This window comes from Pleurodeles waltl, chromosome 8 (assembly GCF_031143425.1).
Source record: "Pleurodeles waltl isolate 20211129_DDA chromosome 8, aPleWal1.hap1.20221129, whole genome shotgun sequence".
In the NCBI taxonomy this organism is placed as follows: Eukaryota; Metazoa; Chordata; class Amphibia; order Caudata; family Salamandridae; genus Pleurodeles; species Pleurodeles waltl.
Window position 1 is genome coordinate 517,181,727 of NC_090447.1, and position 22,816 is coordinate 517,204,542.

Below are 22,816 nucleotides of genomic sequence, written 5' to 3' on the forward strand. Positions count from 1 at the left end.
GTCACATGTTTCCTAAATTTATGACTTTGTTGTCTTCTGACCTTGTCGAAATATATATAGTTTTATGTATTGTTTTTATTTGGGGCATACTTTTATATTATTGGAACCACTTGCTACCGACAAGGGGAAGGTGTAGTGTGGTTAGTTTTAAGTATCCTTTGCGCATTAGCTTCAGGCTTTAGGCCTTTGTGCACTTTGCCCTGGATGTATTTTATTCATTTGCTTGCAGCTTAGAGCCTCTGTGCACTTTGCTCTAAATGCTTTTTATTAGGCTTCATACTGTTATTTTTCAAATAACCAGTTCTACGGTCTTGTTTTTTATTCATATCACACTGTTTAGCCTACTTCAGCACTGGAGTTCTCCATAACACATTCCTGTTCACTCTGTGCTTCAGTCAAAGATACAGTCTGGTACATTGCCGATAGAAGTGGTAGGAGTTTAGTCTTTGGCATTCCTGCGTAGGGACATTTTGTGATCACGCTGACATATTAGTTATAAAATCACTTCCTTGTCCCAATACACACAAGAGGGAGATTCCGACCAGGGAACCACAACTAGACGCTGACTGCCTTGTTGCAGATGCTGAACCAAGATCACAGGCCTTTGCTCAGGTATGAGGGCTGATGTCTCCCCAGGGATTCAGAAAGGCAAGTTAGAAGCTTAACATGCTGTGCTCGAAATAGACCAAGCAGAGGGAGAGTAGAAACTATTAGACACCATGATAGCTTTGTTCTTATGTTTCACTCTCCTGGTGACTATTTCAATCCTACTGTGTTGTATGGTTCTGGTTATTGCGGCTCACGCCTTATTATCTAAAATACAGTTGTTTTATTAAAACATTATATAAAACTTATACTGCCTTTGTCATTTGTATATGAGATCATACTGTAAATGAGAGAGTTGGTTTGGATCTGAGTGACCACGACTTCCCTGAGAAGTTCCAAAGATGTCATGCGCTCGGCTGCCCAATCATCTCCTCCCCTTGGGAGAAATGAGGCACTGCTAATTAGCCGGAGGAAAAACCAGATTTAGGGTGTGAGAGTTCCTTACATGTGGGTCCGACTCAGTCCCCCACACTGTGATCGATCCTGCTGCCTAGAAATCCAGTAGTCTCATTTAGGATAATGAGAGCCCACGCGACAGTGGGAGAAACCCACTCCGCACACAGATTGGGCCATCACCCACGTGCTGGAGTGAATTGGTTCTCCCGTATGCCAGGAGGGGTAGCTGTAAAGTAAATCAAGGAGTGTGGCGGGAGAAACCCATACCTGCACTAATTGGGCCTCAGTCCATATGCCGTGTTGCCTTGGCGACTCCGTATGCCAGGTGGGGCGGCGGTGGACATCAACAGAAGGCCACCGTGATCAGATGTGTGAGAACTGAAATGGCGACCCTGTATGCCTGGAGAGGCCACTGAAGACACTGAGGCCAAGGGATCTGGGCTGTCGCCCGAGAAAATGATGTGACCAAGGTAGGACCAAACAGCATTATGTGGACTGCACTCAGGGAGGCCTGAGGAGCAACGGACCCCACAGGAGTCTTGTCAGAGCAGGGAGACCTATCCCCAATGCCTGCTGCGGGAAAAGTGACTTACCACAAGACCATTGTCGCCGGAGCAACCCTGACCACCTGAATCCGCAGGTAGTATGGCTTTAGAGAGAGATCTGGACCCTGCCAGGTGCTGCTGCGTGTGATTGCATGCAGCCTGACTTAGCCGATGTGGAACAGGACCACACTGAAACACCAAACGGTTCCCTACCGCTGGAGCGGGTAAGACAAGAATTGGGCCTTTAGAGTCAGGTGATATACCACCATTGGTGCTGTAAACCCCTAGACTCTAATGATTGAACTTACAAGCAGAGTCTAAGGGAAGAACTCTTGACTACGGCCTACTGACTTACATTCCCTGCAAACAGCCATCAGTGAATGGGGAATAACACTGAACCTGTTGCACTAGAGGTGGGAGGACTGGTGTGAACCTGACAACTACTAGAGCCCCGACCTCAAGGGATTGTGTTATTGCTTTCTGTTGTTTACCTTTCCATGTGCAGGGTTAGAATTAAAATGTTTCTTTTTATACAAAAAACAAGTATTTGGACATTGATTTATTGTTGTGCTGCTCACACGTTGAGTTATGAGTTGCGTTCACTGATCTGTGTCTGAGCTTCCCATGAAGGAGCCTTGACTGCCCGTGCTATGCTACCTGAGAGTCAGGGGCAAAAAGGGTTGCTTGACCCAGTTGAGCAGAATCCATAGTTGGGGGGGCTCCGGAACGTCAGAAGTAAAAGGTCTCAGCCACCTTTGTTGGGCCCACAGTTACTGCGTGCCCCATGGTCTCTGAACGGGGTTCTGACAACAAGTGTGGAACTTTAACTTTTTGCACCAAGGGCCAGATGTATCAAAACATTTTGCATTTGCAAACGGTGCGAATCATAAGATTCCACCGTTTGTGAATGCAAAATAGCCTTTCACGATGAATGAAAGGCATAACTGTCCCTAAAATGTCATATTCCCTAAATAGGAGATCGCAAATAGGGAATTCCTATTTGCAAATTCCTATACACATTGATCAAGCATTTCCAAAATGCAAACTGGGCATTGATGAAATGCAAATACCACCAACTCCAAGTTGGTGGTACCCATGTGCACTTTTAAAACATGCATTAAAATGCATTTTTTAGAGTGCCATGCTATGAACACCCGCCCCTAGGGCATGTGTGCCCTTTACATGGGCACAATCTTTTTTGGGGGGGGGTGCATCAAAAGGGGCCTTAGGCCCTCAGCACCCTTGTTTTTGCATCTCCTAATTTGCGAATTCCTAATAGGAATTTGCAAATTAGGAAATTCAGAACCATTTGCACCTATGAGGCCCATAAGAACAAATGTAGTCTTTTTCACTAATAGCGATTCCCTAATAGCAATTGTAAATATTTAGAAATCACTATTCGGTAATCACTATTTTGTTGCATTCCATTTTGCATTACCTACATTTCTTTAAATTCGATATTTAGGTAATGCAAAATGGAACTTTGATACATCTGGCCCCACATCTTTAATGTATTAGAAAATACCATGCATTTTCCTGTGTTGAATGTCAACAGGTTTCACTTACATGAATTTGCCTTGGGAAAATGCAATACTCAAAGTTCTGATGTAGGCTATAACAGGAGTTACCACACATATCAGAATTAAACGTTGCACTACTATTCAGGGCTTCCAGGCCACACAGTTAGGCCACAAGGCGATAGAAACATTTCACAAAGATCATACAATGTGCTTAAATGTGTCAAGCAAAGGAAGCAGCTTGGTAAGTATTATCTCAACAACCAGAAGGCAAGAGATATCATCTGAGGCATCACCATTCTCATTCTCGTGGCTTGCTTCGATTGGTATCTCCCACAGCCTGTGAACATTCACTTCTTGGCAGTGCTGTTTGACAGTCAGTTATATTTCATCCCACAAATAAATGCAGCCATCATCAATGCCTTTAATCAGCTACACTTTCTCAGAAACGTTCTCTCTTTGCCGCAACTCTCCTCAAGAATTCCATTTTGCTCACCCTAGCTGTGTCAGGCCTGGGCAACTGCAGTGCACTATATACAACTAGCTGAACAGACCTCTCAAAGTGACAGAGTCTAAAGCCATGTCATCAGGATTGTATTTGTCTGAGGTAGTTCAAAAACGCCACACCCTCTGGGAAAAACACACACTAGCTTCACATCAAGGAGAAAAGAAAAATAGAAATTGAATGCCTAGTGCACAAATTAATACCTGGCTAAATGCCTCATTACATACAGGCTACTTTCTTGAACCTCACCAACCTAAGGTCATCTGCTTCTTAGTTACTGGATTGAAAAAAGTCAGCAGATGATTGCTCCACTTCCAAGGCTCTGCATTGGTGGCAAACCTGAACAGTACCCCAGACTGAAATGAGACCTACATACTTTTAAGAGATGTTGAAGACATTTAGGAGTATCTCAAACACTCATCTATTCAACGTATCCATGTTCAGCTATGAATTGGTCCCATATATACTATGACCCATTATTCCCAGTATTTTACTAGCCATAATTCCCCATCTCATGGTAATACAACTTTGTCCTCTCTTGTTTGAGAGGTGAGAACTGAATGGTTCATCAATCCATGACTACACTCTCTGAGCCTTTTTCATAATACGCCTAACTAGGGAATTATTAAGGACTTTTGGCATGGTCTTATCTGACTACACTTCACATTCTGTATATGTTCTTGTCCAGCACTGTACAATCTGTCCACTTCAATTCAATGGCTGCAGGTCATAACATGACTTATAGAGGAAATGTTTTGCTGTGGAATAGAGTCTCTGGAGATATAGTTCCTGCTCTCAGAAATCCTCGTAAAACAATTTAAAGTAGCTACCACCATACAAAAACCATTTAGTGATTGGCATTGTCATAGAAATGGTGGTCACTGGTTGGTATGTCATTCAAATGGTGTTCACTGGTTGGTATTACGACACTGAAATTCAAATGTTTAAAGCATTCCAGGGTCGACTTCAGATCTAGAGGGTATCATTTTTTAGTACAGCAATGTTGATATATCAATTTAATACATCAGTTAGAACAAGTATGCTAATCTACGTGTTTTTCATGCTGCAGATTAATGTGCACCAAGAACTGTGCTTTCAAATGGCAGGTGTGAAAAGTACCATATGTGTTAAAGGCACTGATAAGATCTTAATTCTGCAAACAAGGAGATAAAGGTTTAAATGTAGAATTCAGCCTTTTATCCTAAATGGGGATAGTACATATATAAAATATTACACGTTATGGTCTCACTAGTGGTGCGCAAGTGTGAGATTTTAGGACATTTCTTCAGCCCATACCTAAAATGTAGCCAGAGATTTAAACTTTGCCTCCTAAATGTTTTGTGACAGCAAATAGAGTAACTTCCCCGTGGACACTCAGGATTACAAGTGCCAAACGGGCAAAGACCACTAACTGCTCTCCATGGCATTTGAACCATTTTATATTCTTTACCTCTTATTGGGCCATATGTATGAACACATTTTCCCATAGACATAGAATGGGTAAAAACCTTTGATACATCTGGCCCATTATGTCTTACAAATACTGAGATCACTATATCCACTTTTCAAAAAAGCTTAATTGGCACATGCAAGGGTGTCAAGTGAACCAGATACAAGAAATTAGGCATTATAAGCATCTTATTTACATTTATTCTCCCCAGCAGTTATGTAGGTAAATGGTTCCATTGTTATGTTTACTCATAATTAGCCTTTAATGCAACTTGGAGTACATTTGTTAATGTAACCCCAGATATCTTGCTTGCTGTACAACTGGCAGTTATTCCAAATGCATACCAACAACTAATATTACATGTGTTTTCTCCTAATCCAATATATACCCTGCTACAGCTCCAAACTCAGAAGTGAGTATCACCATTTTCTAAATGGTTTCTTCCAAATATGGAGATTAGATTGCAACATCATCTGAATAAGCAGTGATGTTAACTTAGTAGTCCAAGCAGTTTAGTGGTGTTTTTGCCTCTTGCTTATCTAACGAACGACTCCTTATAAATTGTATAAAATGTAGGTGACAATGGGTATATTTGCCTTGTGCCCTGCAGCATTTGTATACTGGATGTTACATGTTTGATGTTAATACAAATCTTGGACTATGGGTTTGTACTGATCTTATAAACACTGGTCCAGTGTTCATCATCTGCATCCGTTCCCACAAGAAACACCAAGATGCCTGATCAAACTCCTTTTGAGCATCTAGCAACATATTCACCATTGCTTCTTTCATTGTATGGCCTCATTTGAGCAGGTACATGGCCATGTTTATGTGAGAGGGTGACATCCTACTCTGCCGTAAGTCTGTGCTAAAATAAAGAAGCAATTTCCTTCTCCTAGCTCTGTCAAACTATCAATCTATAGAGCAGTTAAATTTGTCATGTGACAAGTGACTAGGTCTTCATATCATCTTCTGAGACCCCAAACATGTCCTTATATAATTGTTAGAAAATACTTGCTACTATCCTCTGTCACATACAGTAGGTGCTAATGGTCATCCCTCATGGCTGCAATATGCCATAGGGTGTCTTTTTCTTTAAAGATGTATGCAAACATAAGCCTTCATCTTTCACCTTCCTCAAAAATACAGATGCTTTGGTACCAAATAAGCTATATTATGAGTTTTAACCAAACATATCTGCTGGTCGAGGAGAATAATGTTTTCATAATTATCAGCCAGAGATCTGAAATGTTGTTCTACTAATTTTTGCCACAAGTTAAAAAAAAATTCGTTTCTTACTCTGCTCATCGTATTTGAAAGACTTCTTGCAAAGGCCTGTTGGACTTTTGCTTATGCAGGGTCATCCCCAGACTTTTTTGCCTCCTGCCTCCTATTTTTTTCTGACATGTTGCTGTTGGCTTTTCGACTCTGAGCACTTTACCACTGCTAACCAGTGCTAAAGTGCATATGCTCTCCTGTCTAAATTGTATGTAAGTGGTTTATCCATGATTGGCATATTTGATTTACTAGTAAGTCCCTAGTAAGGTGCACTAGAGGTGCCAGGGCCTGTAAATCAAATGCTACTAGTGGGCCTGCAGCACCCTAATGCAAGAATTAAGAGAGACCAACACTAGTATAAAAGATACAGGATCTTTGTTCATATTAATAAATTCCTTACCTACATCTGTAAGGTAATCTATGAATCCTTCCACAGTTAAAAGGTCCATCTTAAGAAGTGGTTATGTTCCTCATCCTGATGTACTTTTTGTGTTACAGCCTTGTGAGCTAAATAAACTGCCTGATAAATAATAGAAGTAAATTGATAGACAGTGAGGGAGCTAGAATTAAGTCTATCTGTGAAAACTTCATATTAAGTGTAGGAAAAAGTACATTGCCTATCTTTAGGTTGGTCCCTTCTCAAAGTATCCATTATCCATAGGTCTGTCATCCTGTAGTATTTGTTAGTTATTGCCTTTTTCTTCCTACCTAAATGAGATATGTTAATTGTGCACAAATTTGTTTCAGGTTCACAATTAAAATCTCAGCATATAGTACGTTGGGATTTCCAGTTAACTAATTTGATTATAAATCTTTGGAAAACCATTAAGTCATCTGTGTTGGGGGCATATATATGCAACAAATAATATATTGAAATTACCCATTGTTCTGCTCAGTCTGTAGTCTACTAATTTACCATTTTTAACTGATGAAGGCAATTAATACACCCCACTATCCACATTACTTGAGTGGACCACTTAAACAGTTAAGCATTTTAGACTTTTCCAATTTTGTTAAATGGGTCTCTTGAAGGCACAAACCATCTATGGCAACGAAGTTTAAATCTTCAAATGCTCTTCTGCTGTTTGGTTCTTCCATTTAAACATCCAGCATTCTTGGTTACTAATTTCATGTCTATATTCTATTGCAAATATCTCCAAGAGGTTCTTGAAAACAGCTGACAAAGCATTTTGTAAACCATATTCCCAAAAGAGGCATCTCTTCTCTTCTTTTTCCTGCCCCGGTGCCTGTACATTGTAATGCCCCCACCTCCTTTCTGCTCCTCTCTCCACACCCAGTACACATGTTCCTAAACCCAGATTTCCTGAATCCCCTTCACCTGATGCTTCCTTGCACAAAGGTTCTCAATGATCAAAAAAACGCCTGAACTGTTGATCTTCTCCTTATCTGAGAAAAGTGTTATCAGCTAATTGTTGCATATGTTCTAAATTCACTAAAAGATTAACAAACCACCCCACAAAATACATCGCTTAAACAGCAGCATATTGGATATAATCAGGCAGTTGCATGACATGTAGCTTAGTTTCAGTTGTAAGTATTTCATGAAGATACAGATAGTCGACCAAAAGTTCTTCCCCATCTTTAACATTCCTAACCCAGAGGACCACCATAAGTCATATATCTCTATAAGACCTTATCTAGTTAATAGGCCTGTTTGTTCAATCTGTGGTATTATTATGCCATTCTCCCTTATTAACAATGTATAAAATGTTTTATGTAGTGTCAGTACATCCACAAGTTCTACTCCTTTTACTCCACCTCTGATCATTCCCTCTTCAGCACTTTTCCTATATTTTTCTATTATCAAAACCTTAACAACAGCTTAACTTTAGCTGACTCTTTTGTGTAGCCAAATGTCGTTTGACCACTTTAGGTTACTTTCAGCCTGGCTGGGTCTGATAATATTGGATTTGTTTCTCCAGCCTTAAATTTGTCTATCACATTTCTAATGTGCCATTGTTTCTCCATTGTTACTCGTAAGATGTCTGATCTGATAAAAGATGTTCCCTCTCCAGTCACTGGGTTTCGTGGTCCTTCTTTCACGGACAATGAGTCTTACAGCCAAAAATAAGGTTCATTAATGAAAAATGAACATGCATGATTACTATATTTTGGAGGCAGCTTTGTAAGTTGTGGAGGTTAGTGGGCTCTTTGTATTCCTCTAGAAAAATCATAATCTTTAAACTTGGGAAATGTCTTAATAAGTATATCAACAAAGTAGCCCAGAGATGTTTTTGCTGCCTTCTTATCTCAAAAAGTTGTTTTTTCTTTATTGATTCTCCAGGTCTCCAAGTTTGGTCTGAATTCTCTCTTTTGTGTTGATAGAACAGGGCTCGTCAATCTTTTCTATAAGAAGAGCTACCTACGCTGAGTCCAATTCCTCCAGAGTTCTACAAATATTAGTAGAGATGTAATAGTAACCACATAAGACAGTATTAAATTAGAGGCCACCATTGATAACATTGCAGGCAGTGATCACATGCTTTGCCAGTGTGGAATGCCTCTACATGGGTAACACATAACAGCTACAGCTGCAATGCCCCTAGCACCAAGTTAATAATATTAGTAATAAGTCTCCCCAACATCATTTTGTTTTCATCACTTAAATATCTGCTTTAAATTCATTTTGGAAATTCAACCATTTTTCCCCAAACATCAACTTATAAGGTCTGAAAATGCACATACTTTCATCTTGAAGACACACTTTAAAATGTTGGTATACCTATATTATCCCAACCAAGCAAATGTTTCTTATTTAGTTCACTGGGCTGCACACAGGATAGATACTTACAAGCAGCTGGAGAGCTACCAGTAGCTCACGAGCTACGTGTTGGAGAAGTCTGTGACAGAACATTTAACTCTCTCTAGCTGACTAGAAGCAAGATGTTTAGTGTTTGTATGTCTTCTATTTTTAATATTCAGGTGGTAGTCAAAGATACTTTGTGACCTATTGTGAAGGGCGGCATTAGTTGCAAAAATGTTTTAATAATACAACACAACGTGGCGTTGGTTCATCAGTTTCAAAACAGATTTAAATTTTTTCCTGATGTTGTCACTATTTTTTTTAGTTTCTTTCTTCCGCATTTACTGCCTAACAGTCAACACCAAACCCATCTATCACAAGATCCCAGATCAAAGAGATAGCAGATACATCTCTCCTTGTTGTATTTGTCATTCTATCTTCCCCCTCCTCGGCAAGCTCTCCTCTGCTGATTCTGAATTGGCAGTATATTCTGACGTTCCTGTTAAGGAGCCTGGAACTTATACTGGTGGGCCTTCAGAGGGTATATCAATAAAAGAGAAGCTGGTACCTCAGATCTGATTGTCACAGAGGTGTTTATTCTTATAATGGTTGATCTGCTTCATCACTTTTTGGTTTGTCAAGTATGAGCATCTTTGCTGGCAGAAGTAGTCATCCCTTGGGCTTACTGTTGTCTAATAGGGGTTGGATTTGTCAGTGCTTGTGAGAACTGGGACTGCCCATAGACCCTAAAAAGTGCTCAGTTACTAGTTCAATGCTTGTAATCCTAACCCCAATGCCTCACTGTAACTTGTAGCTTCTGGATGTGGCTCGTTGTGAACATACATGTGTTTTGTATTGTTTGCACTTCTGTTTGAGTTGTATTTGGGCGCTGAGTTATTATTCAAATGTTTGTTTTGCAAGGGACAAACTTCCTGTATTTTTTCTTAACCAATAGCTTTTAGCCAATAGTCACCGTCTTTTAAACAAAAGATTTTAATGAAATGTAACCATAAAGTAAATGCAACAGAATCTCTTGTCTTTCATTGGTGCAAGGGATATGTACTGCGGGCGAAACCACAGATTGCTTTGTTTGAATGATCTGCTATGGGTCACAGAGAAATTGGATGAATGGTTTGGGTTCAGTTTGATTAATACAAGAATGGAGGGTGGAAAATGTGATGACAGGTTCAGCACCATGAGTCAGCAATGATCTCTTTTTTCTGTGATGCGTAAGGTATTATCGAAAACTTGGTTGGAAGCAGTTTCTGAATTGCATCTGGAGTGAGGCCTGATTGCTATCAGGATAGATGTTTATTGTGATAAATGTGAATTTATACTTGGAGTGCCACAATACAAAATAGGTTATACCTTCAAATAGTATGAAGGATGGTGGTAGCATGGTGTGGGGATTTTGTGGTGGTCAAGTTCACATATTTTAAGAATAGATGTATTTGGAAATGATTACCAATAGTGAATGTGATTATTGTAATTTACTCTCCCCTCCCCAACGTCTATAACACAAATGCCCCTGAATATATAACCCCCCAATATTGTGTAGAGCCAAACATTTACAGTGAGGCCATTTTCCTGCTTACCAATGGTGGAAGAAGCAGCTTCAGTGCTAAATGCCTCCTACACACATTTCTCTGTGGATTTTTTCCCTCAAAGCTAACGTACATGGTTATACCCTATTGTCCATTCTGGGCACGCCCCCGTCCATCTTATGTGTGCTGAACTGTGATTATGCCTCATTTTCAAAGCACATTGTTTTTTCTTCTAAATTATGATGTGCCTCCTCACCCACGTTTGAAACAGCTCAAATCTGCACAATCTTAGAAAACAATATCTCTGGCAGAAATGTCCTGGTTGCCAAATGGGTGAGCAGTTATAATGTAGTTCTGTTTAATATATAACAGCAGCGAGGAGCCAATAGGTGGCAATTTAATTAGCAGTGTGCACTATAACAAATAAAATTATAAATAGATATAAATAGGAGGTATATTGCAAAAGCGACCAGTTAAATGAATGGTGGTCAAATCATTGAAAATTACTTTGATTACAATTGAATTCAAATTTTCAGTTGTCAACAAGACGTACGAACTCTAGCAGTCCAATATCACAAGACCTTTTTCTGCAACGCTAATATCATATAGTGTTTGGATGAAAGCTCAACTCTTGCTAGTCAAGAATGGTGGAAAGATGTGTGAAGTGCAGCAAAAGGATGCATAAAGTCATACGTTCACATTACAAAATGAACAGTTACCTTGTAGAATATCAATAAAAGGTCATCCAGTTTTCCATGCAAATCACCTACAAAACAATGGGAAAAACATTGTCCAATATTAATTTACCTGGCAAAACAATATAACCAAAAAGAAGTGTGCTACTCCATTTCCTGCGAATATGTCAGTGGTTATGACATAAACAGGTTTTTGTTATAACAGTCCACAATTTTGTACATACTCAGAATACAAAGTCGGACACAGTGTAGTAACACAAATGAAGAAATAAGTTGTGTCATACTATAAAGTTTCTAGTGGTGATGTCGACTGAAAATGATCACCCTTTTAATAAGACAAGTGAAAAAATTGAAGATATAATCTGCAACAACAAGTTTCCAACACATTGTGATTTTGCACCATTTCCACTATTTTACTTTGTCCCGCTAAGTTCCCTGTCTGAATGCCTGATCCTAAGGTCACTGGCATTTTGCTACACCCACCATTAGTTTCCTCACAAAGTAGTCCAAAGGACCTAGCACCCCCATGGTCCCTCTGGTTTATGAAGCTGGCACCTAATCTTGGTGTGCCTACCATTAGGGCTGCCCTTAGCTACTTGTGATCATTTATATATCTGGAAGCACAGCAACTGCAAAATGGAGAATTGATGTATCCCAACAACAACAGGCCCATGTCCCACTTCTCCATCCTCAGTTTTTTGTGTCTACGGATGTTTAGAGACAACCCACAAGGATTGCCTCTCCAGCAGCCACCTGGAGGGTGTTCCGTCCATTTTCATAAAGGCAGTAATAACCACAATGCATTTGGGGAACAGGGCAAGGAATGTCCTTCCCAGAAAACTGCTTTAGTAGGACAACGCTGTATCACCTTGATGGGTTGTATTTGAAATATTTTATAGCACAGACAACAGAAACCTATCAATCATATTATAAGGAGGGCATATGCATGGTGTGGAAAGTGCAACTGTAAGCAAATCAGAGTTATGGTGGCCCTCTTTCCATTGGCTGACCAGCATACTCTGGAGACCTTGTGTCAGTTTTCAAGGGGAACAAGCAGATGTCATTCAGTCTGAGAATTGTTTTTCATATTTTCAGCAACTTTGGCATGAGCTCACATTCAATTAAGCTTTGAATCAATGGCTTTGAAATGCGCATGTGCCTCAGCAGGGGTTATTGTACCTTCTATATCTGCCATGTTTGAAATTGGGTTACTGACTGAGAGAGGAGGTGAAACCCTACTCAAGCAGCAACCACAATCTCGGTCAGAGTGAAGTCACATGCAAACCCCAAATTAACCTGTACTTAATCCTCTGGAACCTTCGTACAAGCAGTAAAGCTTAACATATAGGCAATGAGTAAAGTATTTATGCAGCACTTTAAACAGCATTACATTTACAACAAAACACTGGACAATTCTACACCAATCTAAGAAAATACAGTGAAATTTAATAAATTATGACACCAAAATGACAAAAATCCAATCAGTACAACCAGGGATATGCAGTTTCAAAGTTTTAAGTAAAAATACTGCTTAAAAGCACAAAGCGTCAACTATGGTTATCTGGTTGTGCTGGAAATGAAGAAAGTCACAAGGTCAGGCCAACCACTCTTAAACGCTGGCTGGCTACAAGGACCAAGCTAGGCTCACTGAACAAAAGTACCTTAAATCCTGGTTGCGGAGCGATGCAAAGTCCTGCATTGAGGATACTTTGCACAGCAAAGGTGAAGCGAGGTTCTTTGGTTCTGAGGAGCTGCAGTGGCAATGCGAGGTTCATGTGTGGAGATGTGTCGCACAGTAGCGGTTCTAAGGAGCTGTGGTCACTATACAAGGTCTGTGCAGGGAGATGCGCTGGTGATGCAATGTTCTATGCGGAGATGCGTTGCACATAGGCAGTTCCGAGAGGCTGCAGGCTGTGATGCAAAGTCCTGCATCTGGGATGCATCATGCAGCACTTCTAATGAGGATTCTTGCAAGGCGATGTGTTGCACTGCGTCGGTTCTGCTGGTACCATGGACAGGCTGGCAGGGCAGCATCAGGCCCACTTTCAAGGACCTAGGCCTGGGGTGGCACCACTTAGGGGGATATGACTAACAGTTGGCAGAGTCCAGGTGCTGCGTTCAAGCTTGTTGGAGTCTGTTCTGTGCCTGACGCTCTGATCAGGAGGCCAGCTGACTGGTCCTTGAAGACAATTTAGTGGTCCTGGGTTCAAGATGCAGGTCCAGTCTTTTAGACAGCAGGGCAGCAGGGCAACTGAGTAGCCGTCCTTCTTGCAGAGCATCACAGCAGTCCTGAGTCTTCCACAGGTCCAGAAGTGTACTGAAGAGTTGGGTATGAGGGTCCATTATTTATACCTGGTGCCCACTTTGAAGTAGGAGAAGGTTCTAGAGATTTGCACCCCAGAGGTATTTGGATTTTCCTGCTTTCCTGCCCTGGTTCCAGCATGTCTGTGGTCACAGTAGGCTAGTGTCAAAACCCTTATTGAATGTGCTCAGGCAAAGCCTTTGTGATGTGTAAGTGGATAGGCGACAGCTCCTCCCTCTCATAAAGTCAGAGATGGCTCATCCTGCCTCACCTATGCTCCTTTGTCTCACAGTCTAAGAGCAATACACAAAGACCAACGGCCAGCTACACCTAGCCATGTGACCCAGGATACAGGCAGCAGACACCAGATGGTGGGACCAAAATAAATCCAACTTTCTAAAAGTGGCATTTTCGGAATTGAGACTTAAAATCCGACTTTACCAATAAAGACAGATTTAAATGACCATTCTTTAGACACTAAACTCGACAGTCCTACCTGCTCCCATTTTAAAGTTATTATATGGGAGAAGGACGCCTTGCAATAGTGAAAAACAAATCTAATTAGAGTATTTTCAGTACCAGGACATGTCAAAGTCACAAGTACATACCCAACGTTTGAAATACACTGCACCCTGCCCAATAGGCTCATTGGGGCCTACTCTAGGGGTTACATATATCTATTAAAAAGAAAGGGTTAGGCCTGGCAAAAGGTTTATTTTGTCAGGTCGAAATGGCAGTTTAAAACTGCTCACAAGATGCAATGGCAGGCCTAAGGCATGTATAAAGGGCTACTTAAGTGTGTGGCACTATTAATGCTGGATGTCCACTAGTAGCATTTAATTTACAGGCCCTGGGTACAAGTAGTACCACTTTACTAGGGACTTACAAGTAAATTAAATGTGCCAATTGGGTGTAAGCCAATTTCACCATGTTTAAAGGAGACAGCACAAGCACCTTAGCACTAGTTAACAGTGGTAAAGTGCAAAGGGTCCTAAAATCCAACAAAAATGGTTTCAGAAAGCAGTAAAGAGAAAGAAAAAAGCTTAGGGATGATCCACTAGATAGGGGTAAGTCCAACATGCCGTTCCTCTTTAGTCTGGTCTGGAAACTAAAGTTAAAGGACCACCTGGCTGCACCAACGAAGATGCACAGTATTAAAGTGGCAGTCACAAAGTATAGGATGATCTAGGTGTGTGCAGATATATTGATACCATCTATTGAACGCTGTGGAATACACAGCTAGCCTGACCCCTTTTTTATGCCAATATAGAGGTGGATTCTGCACCAATGACCATGGAAACAATGAGTATCAAGTAGATGAGCACAGTTCATTCATGTTTCTGCTTGTACATTGCAAGTATTTTTCTAATGTGGCTCTGCGTCTAATGCACAGTGCTGTAGACTAGCGTGCTTGCCGTTGGAGAAATATAACTTTTATCCATACACATGGCTCTAGTACTTACCTGCAAGACAAAATGTTTACCTACTGATAATTTGTGGTATAGTGTATGGAGCATAACATTTTAAATACCGGTTCTGCAAAACTGTTGTATAGCAACTGCGTAATGCCTTAAACGTATGTTCTTAAACGTTTAACATGTGAAGTCAAATTAATGATTTAGTCTGTTGGAAATGCAGATTCTACCAAGCAGAGTCTTCATGAAAATCAAATATAAAGTACTGGCATCTTGAACAAGCAGAGGGGACCAGCAAGTCTAACAAGTAGAAACTGTAGAAAGGCATTTCCTGCTCACCAAACAAGAACCTGCGATATTATTAATACAGAGGAGATACATCCCATGAAATATGCCAGTTTCACATTAGTTGGGAGCATACACTCCAGTCGCCAATGGTGCAAGGTTTTAGCCAAATGGCAGTACCTTACCGCAGATGGTTATCTCTTTGGAGTAGGAGGTTGACAAGTGAACAATGTTTGGCATCTGTGTCAAGTACTTTTTGGTTTCATGCAGCAACTGTAGGACATAGCGGATATGCAGTACCTGTAGGTCGAAACAGAAAAGATGTATTATGGTAGGACGTCAAACAAAGAATGCAGATGTCAATCAACTTGCCCTGTTGTGCACGAATTTTCTCACGTCTTATCACCACAAATACAGTTACAAAAATATTGTGTATATTCATCAATGTGTGCAGATTTTGCCACCGTTACAATTTGCCATATGTTATAATGACGGTAGATGGGGCATTAAAAAACTTTACCCTCGAGACAATAGGGAATTGCATAGGAAAAGTAGGATTAAACACAGGTAAAAAAAAATCCCTAACATAACCCTTTGAAGGCAATCCTCTTTCAGTGGTGGTAAGAACTTGATTATAGTACAATGTTAAGTCCTTTGTATAGTATCAGATAGAACAAATACAAACACGCGTACTTATAGGGTTATTTATGCATTGATATTAGATAAAAATTACACTGCTTGTTTGCGTTTTCTGTAACACGTTGTGTCATGGGACGATACAATCATGGAGCTGTGTGAAAAAGAGGAGGTCTAAGAAAGTGCATTTACTTGAAGTGTTGTAGCCCATGAGCCACAGAGGTCTGCTTCTCTGACCCACTGATTAAGACCTCTGCTTTGGGGACAGATACCGATATTTTAAATGTTGCACAAATACACATGTTTTAAAAGGAAGCTCATTGACGGTTAATGAAACTGGCAAGGAGAAAGTAATCAACCATTAAACATATGCCACTTGCCATTATCGCTCTGGTCATGGCAGCATTTGTTAAAATTGCCCAACTCCATCCGGTTCGAGGATAGACCACAAGTGTCTGATAAAGACACAAGGATGCCCTCTTCATAGAGGTCCCGGAACTCAATAATCGTTTCCTGTGCCCAGTCTTGGAGTGGCTCCCTGCCATCAGTGCAGTTCCGGGCCCCACCTAAAATGGAAGGTCAAGGGAGCATGGATGGTCTGCCCAATCTAAGTTATATTTCTGTCAGCACAATTTAACCATGCTTAGGGGAAAAGGGCATACATAGCCAGTCTGTGTTACGTATTATAGTGCCCGTACCAGATCAGTGCCCCCAGTAATGTTTACCATGTCTATATGACCAGGGCCTGTCTCTACGGCTAGCCGCCGTGCCTTCCACAACACGTGTGCTGTCCTGAAATAAATCTCCAAATTAGCTCACCCATGCCCCCTGCCTTGAACAGGCTCATCTTTTCAATGGGCAGACGCTGTCTTTGTTGTGCCCACACCAGCTCAGACAACAGAGATATAAGATTTTGGAAGGATGACTCAGCAGCGGTGTCTTTATTGGAGCCTATGTGCTTTGCCCTCTGGTTTGTATTGTTGTCCCCTGGTGGCAGGCCCATATTAAATATTTCATATTATTTACTTTTGATTCTATTCTTTTTTAGCCGCACTGCGCAACATGGCCTGGCAAAGTTTGCCTTTACAGGAGTGTGAGGGCGCCAGGTGGGTGGACGTGAGGGGGGGAGGGTGTTGTAGGGAGCTTGTTACAGGCTCAGGTGCCACACCTCCTTGGGGTGAAGTGTGCATGTCGGGTTGGATGGGTGCCTTGCTCCTACCGGCCCAACATGCGTAATTGAACCCTCGCCCACTTATGTAATGTAGGCGCTTAGGGGATTGCTGCCACAGCACCCAAGTCGCCTAAGGAGCACTGGCAGCCCCTGACCGATCCAATCCCCGTGCTACTCTCATGCTGTTTAGTAACATAAACAGCAAGGGAGTGGCATTTAGGTTGGCTCAGGGGTCGCGAAATGGGATTGGAGGCCGGGCTGAGCTGGTCACAACTTCCATTCACGCCAGGTGGAGATAAAGTCACAAGTGTTCCTCTTCTGTAACATACCATCTGGACGGTGAGTCAATTGTGTGTTGCTGTAGAACTTTGAGGCTGGTGATTGTTCTTGGTTGATTTGCACAAAGCACACCCTGGAGTAGTTAGTGTTGCCAGCTTTTGTGCTACTGCAGAGAAGTATGAGGGATGCTCGATACAATGTACTAGGCTTTGCCATCTGTGTGGTTAGAGGTGGCACTTTTGAGCACTATCATGCCCATATATTGCCAGGTGTGCTGGAGGTAGAGGGAGGCTGTAAATGTATTTATTTATATGTGTGTTTGTTTTATTTATTTGTATGTACTGCAACTCTACCCAAACTAGGTGTGAGCGAGCTTTACAAAGAACACAAAAATAGAGATTAAGAATGTCCTTACGGAGAAAATGGAGAAATGCTGGCAACTTAGAGCTACGGATTTGATGCCCACACACTGGCAGCTGTGGTGGCAGCAGAGCAAGAGCCCAGAGGCCACAAAGGGCCCTGGAAGGAAGCTGCCAGCTTCTATGACTCTCCTCACACTGACGATTACTCTAGTGACTACCTGGTGGCCTTCTCTGTGCAGAAATGTATCATTGATCTCCTGCTCATATCCAGTGGCCACATTTGGGCAGGAAGTGCCAGACCAAAACAACAAAAATCCAATCAGTAGAAGTAGAGATATGAATTTTTAAAAATGAAATCAGAAATAGTGCTTAGAAGTCACTAGTTAACAGAAGGTTACTTGAGGTTGCGAGGTACCGGTGCATATCCAAAGTCTGATCGTGATGGAGGGTAGGCCGGCTACAGAACCGATGCAAGGTCTGCTGAAATAGTACTTTTGATGGAGCAAAGCCTCGATGTTGAGGGCATGATGTGTTGATTCTGATCCTTGCAGTCAGGTCCCAAATTGGCATCGAGCCTCTATTAAAGTGAACGCAATACATAGTCTTCAAGCAGCGCAGAGTGTCGTCGTCGAGCTGCGTAGGCTGTGAATCTGCTGTCGCCTCTGCATTGGCGTTGAGGGGGTGATGCATCCAGCACTAAAGGTATTGTGTCTGTTTTTGCAGAATTCAGCTGCAGAACCTATGTCTGAGGTCCAGGACTGGAGGGGGAATCTCAGGCAAGGGTAGGACTCACAGATGGCAGAGTCCAGCAGCACCAGCAGAGTTGCAGGCAGTCTTTGATGTCCCTGAGACTACAGAAGAATATGGGGCAAGCCAGAAAGCCCTTGGAGTCACTCTGGGTTCAGCAAGATGGGTCCCGTCCTTGTCCACAGCAGGGCAGAGATCAGCAGGCAGGAGGGCAGTTCAGCTCAGCAAAGCAGAGATGCAATTCCTTAGAACAGTCAGTCCAGGCAACGTGGTAATCCTTACAGCACAGCAGTCTTTACTCCAGCAGACTTCTTCCCAAGTCCAGAAGTGAACTGATTGGCTAGGGTCAGAGCTCCAGTAGTTATACCCAAAAGTACCTTTTCAGTGGTGGTGACTTCAAAGTAGCTCCTTGAAGTGCACAGGTCGCCCTTTCATCCCAGCCTGGCTCAGTAGGGGGTAATCAGCTCTTTGTGTGGGGAGAACAGCCACTTCCCTATTGAAGTGTAAATGTGAGCTCCCATCCACCCTTCCAGCCTGAGAAAGTCCATTAGAATGCAGATGAGCCCTTTGTCTCATTCACCCTTCCTGTATTTGTGGCTGTCTAGGGGGAATGTACAAAGTGTAGCTGTCACTTAGCCCAGTCTTGTATTGAAGGCAGGCTGGAAGGCACACAGAGCAGTAAGAGTAGAGAAATGCCCACTTTCTAAAAGTGTTATTTTTAAAATAGTAATGTTAAATCCGACTTTACCAGTAAAGATGATTTATCATTACCATTCCAATTATATGAAATATAATGTAGCTGCTCCTTTCTAATCAGGAATTACAGCTTAAAAGTTTATTAAGTAATTCCCAATGCTGGCCGATGAGAGCAGTAGGCCTCACAATAGTGAAAAATGACTTTATGAGTTTTTTACTACCAGGACATGTACAATCTAAAAGTGCATGTCCTGCCTTTTGCTTACATAGCACCCTACCCTATGGCCTACCTACGGCCTACCCTAGGGGTGACTTATATGTAATGAAAGGGGAGTTTAAGGCTTGGCAAGAGTTTTTAAATGCCAACTTGAAGTGGCAGTGAAACTGCACACACAGGCTCTGCAATGGCAGACCTGAGACATAGTTAAGGGCTACTGACGTGGGTGGCCCAATCCTAGGGCCTACCCTAGGGGTGACATATGTAATAAGGCTTGGCAAGAGTTTTTAAATGCCAACTTGAAGTGGCAGTGAAACTGCACACACAGGCTCTGCAATGGCAGACCTGAGACATATTTAAGGGCTACTGAAGTGGGTGGCACAATCAGTGCTGCAGACACACTAGTAGCATTTAATTTACAGGCCTTGGGTATATGGTGTACCACTATACAAGGGACTTACAAGTAAATTAAATATTCCAAAGAGGTGTAAACCAATGTTACAATGTTTTAGAGAAGAGAGCGCATGCACTTTAGCACTGGTCAGCAGTGGTAAATTGTTCAGAGTCCTAAAGCCAACAAAAACAAGGTCAGAAAAAGAGGAGGAGGAAGGCAAACAGTTTGGGATAACCTTGCAAAGAGGGCCATTTCCAACACCTGCATAAAGGAATATACGTTTTAAAATGAACACTAGACCCCTGCCTTGAGAGAGCTTACTGCCTGTTGTGGAATTCTCTGGCCGAATGTTCATAGCAAATGTTAAGAATCATCTCCACATTTCAAAATTAAGGCAAGGGGCCAGTGGTGGAAAGCGGAGGGAGGAAGGGTCACTGGTTGAAAGAGGATGAGTCTTCTGCGGTATGCAGTGGAAGGCTAGGGTTAGTTTTTCAAATGGTTTAGAAGTGAATGCATGCTTCTGGGACTTTGTTTCTTGGATGTGAAGGGCCAGACCTCCACAAGTGCTACAAGTGCTCCCAGGCCCTTGGATAGAGACCCGCAGCTCCATAATCCTCAGTGCCAGGAGGCGCTGCAACGACCCTTGAGGGGGGCTGGACTGACCACTGACATCACGGTAAAGCGTGCCCTGGCTCTCCTGCTGCGCATGACACACCCAGGCCATGCCCAGGCAAAGCCCGGGCCAAGGGCACTTCCATCTGTGCCCGTAAGAGCCCAGTAGAGGCTCTTTCATCTGGTGTAGAACAGGTACCGTGACCTCTGCATTTTGTATTCTTGCTGTTTGTCCACCGGTGCTGGCCCAGTGGGGAAACAGAAGCTCCTGGATGGGTGGTCCCAAATCCACCCCCAACCTTGCTGTCACCTTAGAGGAATTTTGAAAGAGAGCTGTCTGTGTAATTGGCAAATAAATTGTACTGGTGGAGCATCACCTGTTGCTCTACTCGCACCGTCCACCACTGTCTTCTCCTTGCACTTCGCCTTGCGTGACTACGGACTTAATTTAATTGCCCCCCATTTTTAAGAGCACTACTGTGGCCTGCCAGAGCTCAGCAGAGCGTAACACTCCTCTTCCAGCATCCTTTTTAAGTACAGAGTCAACAGAGGAAGCTGGTACAGTTGCACCCCAGTAGCAAGCCCAGTAGCGAGACAGCTAGAGGTCCCATGGTAAAAAGGAAGAGGACTGAGCCTCCTAGTAGGTCTAAGAAGCAGTGTGTTGTAGGTCCTACTGAAGGGGGGATTTTGGATGCGTGGCTCAAGGATTCTCTTTTGGAGTCCGTTAGGGACCTGTACAACACCCGTATTGAAGTCATGGTGAGTAAACTGGAGCCTACCTACAACCGCCTGGCATCCATCGATGCTGAGCTGTGTAAGCTCAAGACCCCACCCTCAAACAGAATCCTGAGCTGCCAACCGTGGCTCTCGGCCTAACACCCTTTTCCCCAAAGATTCCGCCAATGCCTTTAAGACCAGAGTTTGAGCCAGTCCTCTCTGCACCCACTACCAATATGCACCCAGCTAATACAGTTGACACTAGGGGGCAGCCTGTCTTCCCACATACTGCCTCTGGCCGCCGCACTTGAATGAAGGATTTTTCATACGGGGACTGACCTAAGCATTTACATCTCCCCCCAGAATGCACACCGTATGCCATCATTCTGGAGGATGTTCTGCCATTGGATGCAGGTGCCTCAGAGCATTAGGATAGTTTAAGGTTTAAGGCAGCCCACTGGTGAAGGAAGGACTCAAATTGGGCAACATATCTAGTGGATGATATCATAATGGCCCTCAGAGTGGATTGTCTCAGCTCTTCTCCAAAAACCAAGCATTGTGGTCAACTTCGGAGACCCAGGTCTAGTGAGAACCAGTATTACATATTGGGAACAGGATTTGTGCACTCTCAAAGGGGGTTATTCTACTACCAACAATATCCATTGGAAGCAATTCCATCTAGTCATGAGGTTGGTCTCCCTGCTCTACTGTCTCTTCTGGCCTCATTGCCCATTTGTAACCGCTTTTCCCCCATCTGGCTTGTGAGACAATGACTGACTGTTCGCTGATGGTGATAACGAGTCTGAAAGCTTGGACGTTCAAATGGTTGGAGAGGCTCCTAATCCTATTTGCACCAAAGCGATACTTAATGAGCAATGGGCTGAATATCACAAACCACTTCAGATATACGATCAGCAGGAGGGTCTCTCTGTGGTCTCTTGGGATCTAGCTGATATCACTCCCAGGCGTATTGACTCTGAAAGGACCTCCTTTATAGGGAAACCTGACGTTTGTTTATTCCAAGAGAAATGGGTGGTGGAGAAAGTGTTTATAAATAGCTATGTTTCATACAATGTGGAGGCGAAGCCCCAAATGAAATCTGGGCAGACGGTTTGAGGGGCTGCTGGTTTTGGTAAAAAATAATATTACATCCGCACACACAGCACTGGCAATAGATTCTCCTGACAATGGAGCTGCTCAAATTTCTCTCTGGACTGGTTATGGCACTATTTAATGTTTTTGCTAGATTAGTACCTGTTTCCAACAAATCACCTGTTCTGGCTATGCTGGATGATTATATTGAAAAATATCAGTCGTAAGCGAAAATAGCAATGGTGGAAGATTTTATTATATCTTTCGAGACTTCATCATCTAGCAATGCATTCATTGAGCAAGTATACAAGCAACGGGAAATGCTCTGCCTATCTGGTAAACCTCAACACCACTTTTCCAATATAGCCCTTCAATTTGCATCTATAGTGGTGGGTCGAGGACTTAGAACATCAAATGGGCGAACTCCCTCTGACCAGGAAATATCATTTACTTTTAAAAAGGGTTCCTGCTCAAGTGTTATTGATTATGTTTTTCTTGATGTAAGGCTTTGACCATTGCTTAAAGATATGAAGGCTGCAACTTGTATTGACAGTGACCATAACCCGTTGGTTACAGCCTTAACAGGGGACC

At 42.4% G+C, this 22,816-nt stretch overlaps 1 protein-coding gene across 2 annotated transcripts in view; it reads right to left on the reverse strand.

Moving 5' to 3' along the window:
• The window catches only part of PPEF1 (protein phosphatase with EF-hand domain 1), a 471,481-nt gene that overhangs the window by 185,901 nt on the left and 262,764 nt on the right, over positions 1 to 22,816 (reverse strand). For both annotated transcript variants that reach the window (XM_069204506.1, XM_069204505.1), the window contains exons 6-7: positions 15,488 to 15,602; positions 11,325 to 11,371 (exon numbers count right to left, since the gene is read on the reverse strand). In XM_069204506.1, the coding sequence (XP_069060607.1) occupies positions 11,325 to 11,371; positions 15,488 to 15,602 (162 nt within the window). The remainder of the gene's footprint in view (positions 1 to 11,324; positions 11,372 to 15,487; positions 15,603 to 22,816) is intronic.